Raw genomic sequence first — 13,557 nt, 5'->3', positions numbered from 1 at the left:
CCCAGTCCTCCTTGGGAATTCTTTCCTCTATACTACATATGACACTTCCTTAAAGCACACCTTCCCCTATGCACACCAGCTGAAAGCTTCTAGAGGGTAAAGATCCATTTTTTACCTTTGTATGCCCCACAACACTGACTGCACTGGCCTGTGTGCATTCATACATAGATAAATATCTCTGATGTACTTACTAATGCCAAGGAAATAGGGAGACGTGCTGGATGGGGGGCTCTGGTGGGTGACTGTCCTCCCCACAAAACTGTTAGAGCAGAACAGGTGCTGCCTGTAGGTCCCCAAGTGCAGTCAATTGCAACACAGCATCCATGACCATCCTCCATCCCCAGGAGCCCAGGCTGGCCGTCATGTTCCCAGCTTCACTTCAACATCCTCCAGCATTCTCAAACACGCTCTTCTTCCTTTATCAGGAATGCCATAAATCTCCATCAGAGGAAGAGAAACAATACTCATCCTCTGCAAACCTGTGCCCAAGTGCAGCATTTTACCCATGAACCAGAGCAAGGTCAATTTCTGGAGCCCCAAACTGTTCTTTTAGGTGGACAGTGAATAAGCTGAGAGAGTTAATATCAACCCACGCAAAAGTACAGGAAGGATTCACGATTCTGTTTCTTAAAAGGAGGGAGACAGCTAAGTAAATGAGTGTTTAACCAAAGGCCAGGCTCTGCTTTCTATTAAGTTTGATTGTTTTTTAACCATTTCTTTGAAATAACATTGCTATTATTTTTCCCACTAAAACTGTCAGATAACAAGGCAGACAAGAAAATTGCATTACAAGAATGCACTTCAGCATTAAGGCTTTCACACACAGCTATCACTTCCCATTACCAATCCTGCTTTTCAAGAGTTTCTCTAATCCCAGCTGTCTTATGCGGCATCAGGACATTTAGGCTTAGCTACAGAGGGCAAAAGCTCCTAACCTGTTTATTCAAGTCAGATCTTCATAAACAATGTGAAAGACACAAAAGACAGCAAATAATTTGGTCCCAATTACTATGTGAAAATTTATGTGAAATGTTTCACACATTTATATTAGACACGAATAGATTTTTTAAAAACCCTATGTAAAGAATGCTTAAATTATCCTTTAAAAGAATGAACATATCATATATATGATTGATGATAATAACCGTTTTCTGATATTTTAACAGTACACAACAGCATTTTTTTTCTCATTCGTGATTCTCTCCAGATATTCATCTAGGAGAAAACCTTCCATATCCGTTAGTGGAGAGAAAATAGATACGTTAGTTGAAGTCAAAATCTCCACTACCCTCTTTAAGCAAAATAGGCTCTTGCTCATCTATAAACATAAACACATTCATATGTAGGTTTCACACACAAAAGTCTCTGAGAAACTATTTTAGGCTGTGGCCACCTACCATCATCAGGTCAGTGCAGATGAGGGCAGATGATGTGGACTGCACAGTTGAGTCCATCTGACCCCAACGAAACAGTTCATGGAAACATCATCTGACCCCAACTCCTTGAGCCCAGCAAGGCCAGTTGTCCAGCTGACCTTTTTTACTCTCAAAGAAACTGTGGAAAGAGGAGGGTAAAATTACTCTTGACTCAGACTTCCAGGGCAGGCAGGAAGCTCCATTTACATCAGCTTCAATCTTCCTTCACAGGGAGTTGGGGGACAGTGGAACAACCCGACCTGGAGAAGGCTACCCAGAGAGAAGTCAGCGAGAGAAGAACAGACATCAGAACATGGAGACGATGGCTGTGAAGTCCAAGATGAAGAACAGGGGAGAACAAATAATTAAAAGGAAACTTGGGTTGGGGGAGGGTGTCTAATCCATTCATAGAGTTACTTATTTGATTTTAAAACCAAATCACAGAATGTTTAATAATTTAGCATGAAAGCCTATTTTTTGATTCAAAAATGAGAACCCTGCCGCTCAGAATATTTACAGTGTCAGCCACTTGGAGACCCATGCGGGAAGAACAGAGCGGCCTCTTTACTGCCTGGGCAGGGACTGCAAAGACAAGGCCACAGGGTCTGATTCTTAGGGAGTTTTCCATCTCTAGTTTCTGTGGAAAACAAAAGATTCTGGCTAGATCTGCACCTTCTCCTCTCCACTACCTCTTCTCAAACCTCTCTTGTTTTGGTCAAATAGCTCCAACCTGAAAGCAAAGGCTGACCATTAGAAACCCCAGGGCCAATACAAAGGGGATAAAAAGTAACGGGAACAATCTGTTGGCACTGAGAGGCCCACCATGGTCTGTTATAAAAACAAGTACTCATTGGGGGGAATCCCTCCTTATTTGGCTGTCATTTTCTAAGATTTGTGCAGAATAAATGACCAAAAGATCCTTGAATAACAAATAATAAAAATAAGTAAGTTACAGAGCAAAAAAGCCATTCTGAACCCACAGCAAAGCACCAGTTGAGGACTGGTGGCTTGGCTGGACACCAAGCTTAAAGGGAAAAACCTGATCCACCTCAGAACCCCATCATTTCTATTAATAATAGGTTTTACCTGTATAACCCAGCTGAGTAGCACTACTGGATGCCGAAATGTATAATTACAGTCAGGGAAGGTAAAAATGAGCCTGAGGAAACTTTATGCCTCAGCACTTTTTAAACGCTCCTGTCTTTTAGGCAATTCTGCTCTTCTCCTTGTTCTTTTATCTCAATCTTGACTGCTAGTCCCTCTGCAGGGTATTAATTACTCTGTCACAATTACATTACTCCACAAACAAGAAGAACACAATAAAGTCCAAAATGATTAACATTTATTGTATTAACAACCTAATATTCTGTGATTGTACCATTAGTGCATATGCTGCTGCACATTAAAAAGAAAAGGGTAATTTCTTCCCTTTGTCTCTGATCAGCTTAACTCTGATTTTTTTTTACAGCACCAGGAATATTTCAAAGTAACTTGTACAGCCAGTAATTTGCTTATAGACGTAACTTTTGTCTAAGAGAGCCTCCGCATGAAATGAAATTTCATTAGACTGACTAGAAGTTGAAGTCACTTAGGGGTGTACAGTAAATGCACCTGAGAGCAGTAACTTAAACGTACTCTAAGAGTAATCCCATATGGCAGATGCCCCTGAATGTGTTCAGAGTTCTGAGCCAGGGATTTGGAAGTGGCCACCTTGTCTATGAGGAACATCTGAGCCCTCAGCCCATCTTGTGGAACATGGGCTGTAAGGAAATGGAGGTTCTGAGTTGGGAGGATGATGAAGGTTGCCAGGTGGCCATTGTTAAAGAAAGGGTGCTAAGTGAAAGTGCAATATAAACTGCATACCTTTTGCAAGTGGTTGCAGTTCTCATGTCTAGCCCACAGCCACTGGGCCCTCTCCCCTGTATGTAAGCCCCCAACACAACCCCACGTTGCATTTGCCGGCTCTGGGGTCTCTTCTTCAGTCTCCTGAACCTGGTGCCATCCCCACTGGAGCTGATGGAAAACAGGGGCCCAGAGGGCAGCAGCTCAGGTTCTGATCAAGATGTTGAGCCCTAGCCACTCTAACAGTGACTCTGTGTAGGAGTAAGTGCACACAAAACTGCAAGGAAGAGAAATGCCCGTGACATGTGTGCTAATAAAGAAAATGAAATAGAAAAGCATGCAAAGAGATTGCTTTCCATTTTGACAATCAGTACAAGAAGGCATTCACCACACATTGACTTGCCACAGACATGAGCACAAATCTCATCTCCAAAACGTTCACTGTGATCTAAACACTAGACTTCAAGTCACAAATCTCGTGGCAAATAATTCTGCAGAACAATTTTCTGAGGAGTTCAAGATGCTTGTACAATGAAGTCCAAGATATCTGATAGTTTATTTTCCACATCACTAAAGTTCAGAGATGGATTCATACACTAAGTTCTTCCTCAATGCTCTTCAGCACTAACCCCACTAAATTGTAATCATTTGCCCCCTTGTTAAACTGCAAGCTCCCTGGAGGCAAGGATTATGCTGACTTTATTGTATTAAGGCACTCATCACTGGAATGAAGAACAGTGTGCTTGGTACCCACAAAAGGTATCAAACAGTTACATGCTGTGAACTCCCTTTGTCAGACAAAAAGCAAAACATATTCCTTGGTACCATATACAAGCACTAGAGGGAGGGAAGGCAGATCTACTTACAATCAGAAAATAGAACGTTGTATTTACCCCCACATCACCTAATCCCATCCCCTCAACCCAACTTCAACTTGTCAACAGAAATAACTTAAGGCAAAGTGGGTTGGAAGTCAAAATTATGTATGCGATTCCTCTATTTTCTACTTCATTTTACCAGTTTTGTCCTACGTTTTCACTACTATTCTTAACACTCTCGTGTAATTTTCCTTCATTTTGTCTCCCTTTTTAGGCTGACTTATTTATTGATGTGAAGTTTTTTTTTTTAACTTTTATTTTAAAGTGGAGGTTTGTTACATAGGTGAACTTGTGTTGTGGAGGTTTGTTGGACAGATTATTCAATCACTCAGGTATTCAGCCCAGTACCCATCTGTTGTTTCTTAATTCTGTCCTTCCTCCCACCCTCTAACTTCCACTGGGCCCCAGGGTGTGTTGTTCCCCTCTGTGTGTCCATATGATCTCATCATTTAACTCCCAGCCTTTCTTATATCAATAATCTCTAAGAGGCAAAACAGAGATTCCATTTTGAAGATAAAAAGGAGGAAGAAAATGAACCCCATGGTCCTGACCCACTTTTGACTTGATGAGAGAGGAGAGAGTACTGTGTGAGGGCAAAAGCTGGTCAGCTCAGACAACAGAAAGACTGGGACTAACTCCTGCTCATCACTTCACTGCACGACCCTGGCCATGTTGCTGATCTTCACGGCACCAGGTTCCTCATCAGCCATCTGGGAATAGCAACTGGACCAAACCTCACAGGGTGAGAAGAAGGAATAAATGTGAGGATGCATGTAAGGTGCCCAGGAGGAGATGTGGCTCCTGCATCTGTGACTGCTATTATTCATTGCTTCCCCACTCTCTCCCCATCTGACATCCACTAGACAGTTAATGTAGGGTTCTGTGGTTTTCACACAGAAAGACTCTGGAACTTTGCCATGCTTGCCCCTGGCTCCCCCTCCCTCTCCCACTCCCATCTTCTAATCTCAATCCTCTGTTCCAAAGGCCAGGGGACCCTACTATATACCCTATGGCACCAAAGCTTGTTTTGAGGAAAATAAGAGGTGAGACTTTACAGAGACCTTCTCAATTATTCTTTTTAAGAGATGGAGTCTTGCTTTGTTGCCCAGGCTGGAGTCCAACTCCTGGACTCAAAGGATCCTCCTGTCTCTGTCTCCTGAGTAGCTGGGACTACAGGTGTTTGCCACCACACCTGGCCTGAAATACTCTTACTAAAATAAGGACACTTGAATTAATGCCATCTTATGGAAAAGTTATTCAATCATTCCTGTTATATGTGAGCAGTCAAAATACTCATTTCTTTTTCTTTTAAAATGCCCGGTTACTGAATAAACACATATGCCCAAGTATTACTGAGGCCAGAGATTGCATACAATACTCCTCTCTGCTTCCCAAGCACCTTCATAGTACACAGTTGAATGAACAAACAAACACACTGTCACTGCTTGAGCCCGCAGGTAAGAAAACATATTTACAAATGAGAAATGAATACACAGAAGTATTTGCAAAGATATTACACACTATTTTCTACTTTTATATGTAGACTTTCCAGTTCAAAGTCATGCCCCAAATCCTACACTATATTTGAAAAATCATTTCCTTGCTAAAAGTCTCTTTAGAAAAACTGTGATGGCCTCAGGGTAACTTGTCCTTATCCCAAGTTTTTAAGAGGAAAAAGCCTAAAAGAATTTTATCTCTTCATGTAATAGGTCTATCGCCACTGCAAAGCATGGTAAACGGAACTTCAGAAAACGGGAGTGACCAAGAGAATCGAATGTGTCTTCAATGAGAAGGCACAATTTATCCTCAGAGTGCCCAAAGTTCCAGACTCAATCTAATCCCTTCTATCCACAACAAATACCACTAAGAAGGGATTTCACATTTGCGGATACATTGCGTCGTCCTTCCACAGTTTCCCAAGTAAGCTGGCTGGGGTTTGGCTTAAAGAGAATAACATTCTTCTCACCCAACTTTACCTCTGACAGAACTCAAGGCAAGTGTCTTATCTGTGTCAGGACTAACGTTGAAAGAGCACTAGATTTGGAGTCAAGAGACCTAATTTTTAAAAGTTTTTTTAAAAATCTGTGTGCATTTAGGGGGTACAAGTACAGATTTTTCTGACATGCATATATGGCAAAACAGCAAACTCTAGGCTTTTAGTGTACCCATGACCTGAATGGTGAACACTGTAACTTAACAGGTAACATTTCAATCTTCATCCTCCCACCTTTTGTAGTTTCCAATGTCTATTATTCCATTTTTTTTTTTTTTTTTTTTTTTTTTTTTTTTTCTTGTTGCCGAAGGAGTCTAGCTGTCGTCCAGGCTGGAGTGTGACAGTGCGATCTTGGCTCAGTGCAACCTCTGTCTCCCGAATTCAAGTGATTCTCCTCTCGCAGCCCCCCAAGTAGCTGGGATTACAGGCATGTACCACCATACTAGCTAATTTTTGTATATTTAGTAGAGATGGGGTTTCACCGTGTTGGCCAGGCTGGTCTCAAACTCCTGACCTCAAGTGATCCGCCCGCCTCAGTCTCCCAAAGTGCCAAGATTACAGGCGTAAGCCACCACGCTCGGCCTATTATTCCACTTTCTATGCCCATGTGGATCAACTGTTTAGCTTCCATTTATAAGTGAGAACAGGTGGTATTTGACTTTTTGTTTCTGAGTTATTTCACTTAAGACAATGGCCTCCAGTTCCATCCATAGGGCTGCAAAAGATAAGAAGCCAGTTTTCTAGTCTAGACTGCCCCAAACCAGATGGATGCCCTTGGCAATTTATTTCACCTTTCCGAGTGCCAATCTCCTCCACTGTAAAATGAGACACTGTGGAAGATCACTAAGGGTCCCTGCTCCCCCAGGACTTGCGGGTTGCAAATTCAGGTGGGAAGATGGGCTGAAATTTTGCTCTGTAGCTGCTGACTAAATCCTATTTTTAAATTCTGCTTCTCAGACTCCTAAAAAGTTGGCCTAATATCATAACACACCACCAAACAATCCGGAAGAACCAGTGCTATTGCAACAAAGCAGTGAGAGAGTCAAGATTCCTTAAAAGTAGGTTTAGAATTCATGGTCAGTTGATAGCTCATCCTTTTCATGCCAGTGCTACCAAATGCACTGGGAAAGTTCTTTAAAAGTAGACTGAAATTGTAAGAGGCCACACTATTATTTTCCTTTTAAATCTACGTAAAACCCCTTCTAATTAGTTTAAAAGTCCTATTTTGAAAATGTTACCAGGATAATACATCTTTCTCACTTTTTCTCCTTCCTCTCCTTTTTCTACTAACCACTGAAGACGTTTTGGGAAAATCCAACCTTTCCCCATTAGCTGACTCGTCCGTGTGAAGAAAGCAGACTGCAGATTAGCTGTTGGCCTTGTGCAATTTCTGCGCCAAGGCATCGTTTCCAAGGTAACAAGTTTTAAAAAAGGCACAAATAGGTCTAGCACATTTAATATGTAAATGAACTAGGTCACTCAGTAGTATTTCACTAATAGGCAAGATGACAGATTAAACCCTTCTATTCTTTTTTCTCCGTTTACCCTAGGAGGAATTTATTTGGGGCTTTTACAGCAGACATAATGATTTTCCTTTGGCAATGCAGCTTCCAAAATACTAAACTCCAAAGAGAGTTTGTTACAGTTAATCAAGCGAAAAGCAGCTTCTGTTGAGGAATCTAAATGGAGAAAGGAGAGGGGGTCCTGAAGCACTGAATCTAATTCTAGACACTTGTTTTTGCAATTCCCTTACAGATAACACACAATGGCGCAGCACATGCACCCTTGCCAACTTTTCACACGGCAAGAGTTAGAATTCCCATTCTCATATTCCTACCAAGCCAGCAGCATACACAAGAAACTCACAGTTCTCAAACTGGAGGAGTGACTTTGGCTTCCAGATGGAAAAGGGGAGCCAAAGTGGTCGTGCCCTGTCCTGCCTCTTGGACAAAGGCAGGAAATTGAACGCACTGGCAGATGGGAGGCCGGGTGGGGCAAAAGCCAAGGGTGAGGGCTGAGGGAGAGCAGCTTTTCCTCAGATGGACATCCTTCGATGGCCAGCATGCAGCGCAGCCATCACACATGCCAAGGGCTCCTTCCCAGCCTGCCTTCAGGAAAAGTGGAGGGCGCCAAAGTAGGGCATTCATAACACTGCAGTAACAAAAGCAGATAGATGCTCTGGGGGACACAGGCAGAGGAGAGGCAACAGCACTGTGTGTGCCAGTGATCCAATTAGAGAGCCCAGCTTCCACATGCAGGCTGAGGCTCCCACAGCTCACATCCCATGGTACCCAGACACCACGATTTCTAGCGTTGTTAGTTGCAAGCAAAGCCCCATTGTGTTTTCCTGGGTGGCCACGCTGCCAATTTATCTCACACCTTCCAAAGAAGCCTTTTTATTAGCCTCTTCCTCGGTTGTCTGTCTGCCTTTTTCTCAGCTCCATGAAGACTGAACATATTTCACTCCTCTAAAGAAGGTGGGCAGGGTTGGGGAAGACAAGCAAGTCTGCAAGAGAAGCTCCGCCCATCCATACCCCAGTGAAGCAGGGCACACCGCCATCTTCATAAAGACCAACGTGCTTGGACCTGGGGCCACAAAGCCTATATATTTCCAAGTTTTCAAATAACAACTGGTCTCTCTGATGTCTCCCTGAAGGTGTTCACTACACTTTTGCCCTGTCTTCTCACTTCAAGTTCCTAAATGAAACCCATCGTCAGCCGTCCTCCCACCCTGCACAGTCTATTCTGCAAACTGGATATTCTGTGTCACACTTTTCAGAGTCCTTTCATTTTCCTGTTTTGTATAAGTGGTTGTGTCTCAGAAAGTTAAAATGAATTAACTTCATCCTGGCCTGCAGGATGAAAGAGATAAAATGAAAAGGCATTAGGCTTTCAAGACATCACTGAGGAGCCTTTCAAATGAGCCAACTGTGCCGATGTCACATGAATGGGGTAGCCAGTAACAGAGACCGCAGAGGATCACAGAAATCTGTTTCCACCATATGTCTCACTAAGTAGAGAAAGGGCAGTGTTGGGTGTTAGCTTCGTTAAAAAAAAAAAAAATTAACAACATCCCTTTCCTGTTCCCAAGTCTATTACTTCTTTAAACGGAATTTTAACATTATCACTATTTTTAAAGAATCTCTTTTCTCATCTTTTGCTTTGAATACATTTAATATAATTTATTCTCTCTTCCCATAGGTCCTTCATATTATTTCCACTCATTATTGTTGAAGTCTTCTAGATTTCTCATTATTCTCAACGTTTCAAAATAAAAGAGAAACATAGATTAAATAATGAAAAATCTAGAAGGAAGCCAAAAGGTACCCACTTATGATGTTCAAAGAGATAAGGTTGCCATGAGGCATATTTATCTGTCTTAAAAGAGCTTCACCGAAGAGAATTTTAAGCTCCACAACAACTCATGTAGCCTAGAAGATTTCAAATGTTGTTTCTCTAATGTGAATGTTGAAATAATGTCATTGAGTTTACATTTAATAACATCTTAACGCTTCTAGGGTGCTTTGTTTTTTAAGGTGTCTTCATTTATAATGTATCATTTTATCTTTTTGATAAAAGGATAGATTAACAACTCTAGAAAGCTGACTAGAAATTAGGCAACGATTACTGCATTCTATACGTAAGAAAACTGAGGCCCAGCACAGGTTAAAGACCTGGAAAAGGACACACAGCAGAAAGGGACCAGATGCCACACTCCTGATCCCAAATCCAGGGTTCCTGCTTCCACGCCTTCCTCTTGATGCCCTCTACCTGCAAAGAAAGTTCACCCCAATTTAGCGCATGTCGGAAACAAGACCCAGGCTACCCTTAAGGCCAGACAGTTGTATTCCACCATGCTGTGAATTCCAGGAGAGTAAGTACTGGTCAGAAAACTAGTGCAAACATATATTTGCATTATAATATTTCTTATGAGTCAATTAATCTCCTGGAACTACGACCAATCCTAGTCTGGAAGCATGACTGAGACCCCAGATGTCTTAACACTGTTAAGACCCCAGTGCTTAACAGCTGCATTACTGGCCTGACTTAGAGGAGAGGCCGGAAATACTCCCAAAATTCTTCACTTAAGGTCCCAGATGACGGCCCTAATAGACAAAGGAAAGGGAAGGAGGACAATTACCAGAAAATTTAATTCCCTATAAATGCCAATTGGAATAACTGATGAGGGGGTGAGGGGCACTTTCTTTCCTCCTTAGCAGGATTCTCCACATTAGCTGGATAATTGCTGCCGTTCTCCAACCACCCAGACCCACAACGGGGAACTGGCACACCAGCTACACGCAGACTACCAGAACTAGGTTCAAAACAGAAACAGCAATGATGTAATTAAGCATTTTACAAATATGATACCATGGCACAAAATTTTTCATTACCTTGTGTTAATGAAACCCATTTTCTCTGACCAATGTGTAAAATGTTGGAAAAAAGAAACACAATCTTCCATCTGGTGTTGGTGATGTCAGTGCAAGCCTATCATGGGAATGTTTCTGCAGAAGGTGGTGGGGTTTTTCTCCTTTTTTTCTCTTTTAAGAATCTGCTGAGTTTTTTCAATAGCACATCTAGCTCCATTTAATAGTCACACTGCCTCTCTCCTCTGCTGTAATAATAGGTAAGGTGCCACCAGTGATCAGATTTACTTTTTAAAATATATATATATATATATATATATATATATATATATATATGTATATATTATTGCATTTTAGGTTCTGGGGTACATGTAAAGAACATGCAGGATTGTTGCATAGGTACATACAAGTACACTGCAATGTGATTTGCTGACTCTATCCCCATCACCTATATCTGGCACTTCTCCCCAGGTTATCCCTCCCCAACTCCCTACCTGCAACTGTCCCTCCCCCTAGTTACCCCCTACAGACCTCAATGTGTGATGTTCCCCTCCCTGTGTCCATGTGTCCTCATTGTTCAACACCTGCTTATAAGTGAGAACATGCAGTGTTTGATTTTCTGTTCTTGTGTCAGTTTGCTGAGAATGATGGTAACCAGATTCATCCATGTCCCTACAAAGGACACAAACTCATCGTTTTTTATGGCTGCATAGTATTCCATGGTGTGTATGTGCCACATTTTCCCTGTCCAGTCTATCATTGACGGGTATTTGGGTTGGTTCCAAGTCTTTGCTATTGTAAACAGTGCCGCAATGAACATACATGTGCATGTGTCCTTATAATAGAATGATTTATAATCCTTTGGATATATATCCAATAATGGGATTGCTAAGTCAAATGGAATTTCTATTTCTAGGTCCTTGAGGAATCTCCACACTGTCTTCCACAATGGTTGAACTAATTTACACTCACACCAACAGTATAAAAGTGTTCCTACTTCTCCACATCCTGTCCAGCAGCTGTTGTCTCCAGATTTAATGACTGTCATTCTAACTGGCGTGAGATGGTATCTCAATGTAGTTTTGATTTGCATTTCTCTAACGACCAGTGATGATGAGCATTTTTTCATATGTTTGTTGGACTCATGTATGTCTTCCTTTGAAAAGTGTCTGTTCATATCCTTTGCCCACTTTTGAATGGGTTTGTTTTCTTATAAATCTGTTTTAGTTATTTGTAGATTTGGGATGTAAGTCCTTTCTCAGATGAGTAGACTGCAAAAATTTTTTCCCATTCTGTTGGTTGCCAGTTCACTTTAATGATTGTTTCTTTTGCTGTGCAGAAGCTCTGGAGTTTAATTAGGTCCCATTTGTCTATTTTGACTTTTGTTGCCAATGCTTTTGGTGTTTTAGTCATGAAGTCCTTGCCTATGCCTATGTCCTGAATGGTATTGCCTAGGTTTTCTTCTAAGGTTTTTATGGTGTTAGGTCTTATATTTAAGTCTTTAATCCATTAAAGTTAATTTTAGTGTAAGGTGTCAGGAACGGATCCAGTTTCTGCTTTTTGCACATGGCTAGCCAGTTTTCCCAACACCATTTATTAAACAAGGAATCCTTTCCCCATTGCTTGTTTTTGTACGGTTTGTCAAAGATCAGATGGTTGTAGATGTGTGGCGTTGCCTTGGAGGCCTCTGTTCTGTTCCATTGGTCTACATCTCTGTTTCGGTACCAGTACCATGCTGTTTTGATTACTGTAGCCTTCTAGTATAGTTTGAAGTCAGGTAGCGTGATGCCTTCAGCTTTGTCCTTTTTGCTTAGAATTGACTTGACTATGCGGGCTCTCTTTTGGTTCCATATGAAGTTTAAAGTGTTTTGTTCCAGTTCTGTGAAGAAGGTCATTGGTAGCTTGATGGGGATAGCGTTGAATCTATAAATTACTTTGGACATGGCCATTTTCAAAATATTGATTCTTCCTAACCATGAGCATGGAATGTTTCTCCATCTGTTTGTATACTCTCTTATTTTGTTGAGCAGTGGTTTGTAGTTCTCCTTGAAGAGGTCCTTTACATCCTTTGTTAGTTGTATTTCTAGGTATTTTATTCTCTTTGTAGCAATTGCGAATGGCAGTTCATTCTTGATTTGGCTCTCTTTAAGTCTGTTATTGATGTATAGGAATACTTGTGATTTTTGCACATCGATTTTGTATCCTGAGACTTTGCTGAAGTTGCTTATCAGTTTCAGGAGATTTTGGGCTGAGACAACAGGGTCTTCTAAATATACTATCATGTCTTCTGCAAATACAGACAATTTGACTTCCTCCTTTCCTAATTGAATACCCTTTATTTCTTTTTCTTGCCTGATTGCTCTGGCTAAAACTTTCAATACTATATTGAATAGGAGTGGTGAGAGAGGGCATCCTTGTCTAGTGCCAGATTTCAAAGGGAATGCTTTCAGTTTTTACCCATTCAGTATGACATTGGCTGTGGGTCTGTCATAAATAGCATTTATTATTTTGAGATATGTTCCATCGATACCTAGTTTATTCAGAGTTTTCAGCATAAAGGGCTGTTGAATTTTGTCGAAGGCCTTCTCTGCATCTATTGAGATAATCATGTGGTTTTTGTCTTTGGTTCTGTTTATGTGGTGGATTACGTTTTTAGACTTAGGTATGTTGAACCAGCCTTGCATCCCCAGGATGAATCCTACTTGATTGTGATGGATAAGCTTTTTGATGTGCTGTTGCAATCGGTTTGCTGGTATTTTATTGAAGACTTTTGCATCTATGTTCATCATGGATATTGGCCTGAAGTTTTCTTTTCTTTTTGAGTCTCTGCCGGGTTTTGGTATCAGGATGATGTTGGTCTCATAAAATAATCTGGGGAGGATTACCTCTTTTTGTATTGTTTGGAATAGTTTCAGAAAGAGTGATACCAGCTCCTCTTTGTATGTCTGGTAGAATTCGGCTGTGAACCCATCCGGACCTGGGCTTATTTTGGTTGGTAAGCTATTAATTGCTGCCTCAACCTCAGCCCTTGTTATTGGTCTATTCTTGGTTTCGACTTC

General features: G+C 41.3%; 1 protein-coding gene across 5 annotated transcripts in view; it reads right to left on the bottom strand.

The window, feature by feature from the left end:
* Positions 1-13,557, bottom strand: part of TSPAN5 (tetraspanin 5) — a 187,097-nt gene that overhangs the window by 108,642 nt on the left and 64,898 nt on the right. For 3 of the 5 annotated variants that reach the window (XR_005197932.1, XM_037734131.1, XM_037734133.1), the window contains exon 1: positions 7,995-8,207. The exons of the other annotated variants lie outside the window; for them this stretch is intronic. Coding sequence is in view for 2 of the 3 variants with exons in the window: in XM_037734131.1 (XP_037590059.1) it covers positions 7,995-8,192 (198 nt within the window). In the remaining variant the exon portion in view is untranslated. Of the gene's footprint in view, positions 1-7,994; positions 8,208-13,557 lie in introns of those variants that run through there. 5 annotated transcript variants of the gene reach the window in all.

Source organism: Cebus imitator, unplaced genomic scaffold (assembly GCF_001604975.1).
Source record: "Cebus imitator isolate Cc_AM_T3 unplaced genomic scaffold, Cebus_imitator-1.0 Scaffold575, whole genome shotgun sequence".
NCBI lineage: Eukaryota > Metazoa > Chordata > Mammalia > Primates > Cebidae > Cebus > Cebus imitator.
Note: the sequence above shows the minus strand (reverse complement) of the source record. Positions and strands in the feature narration are given on the sequence as shown.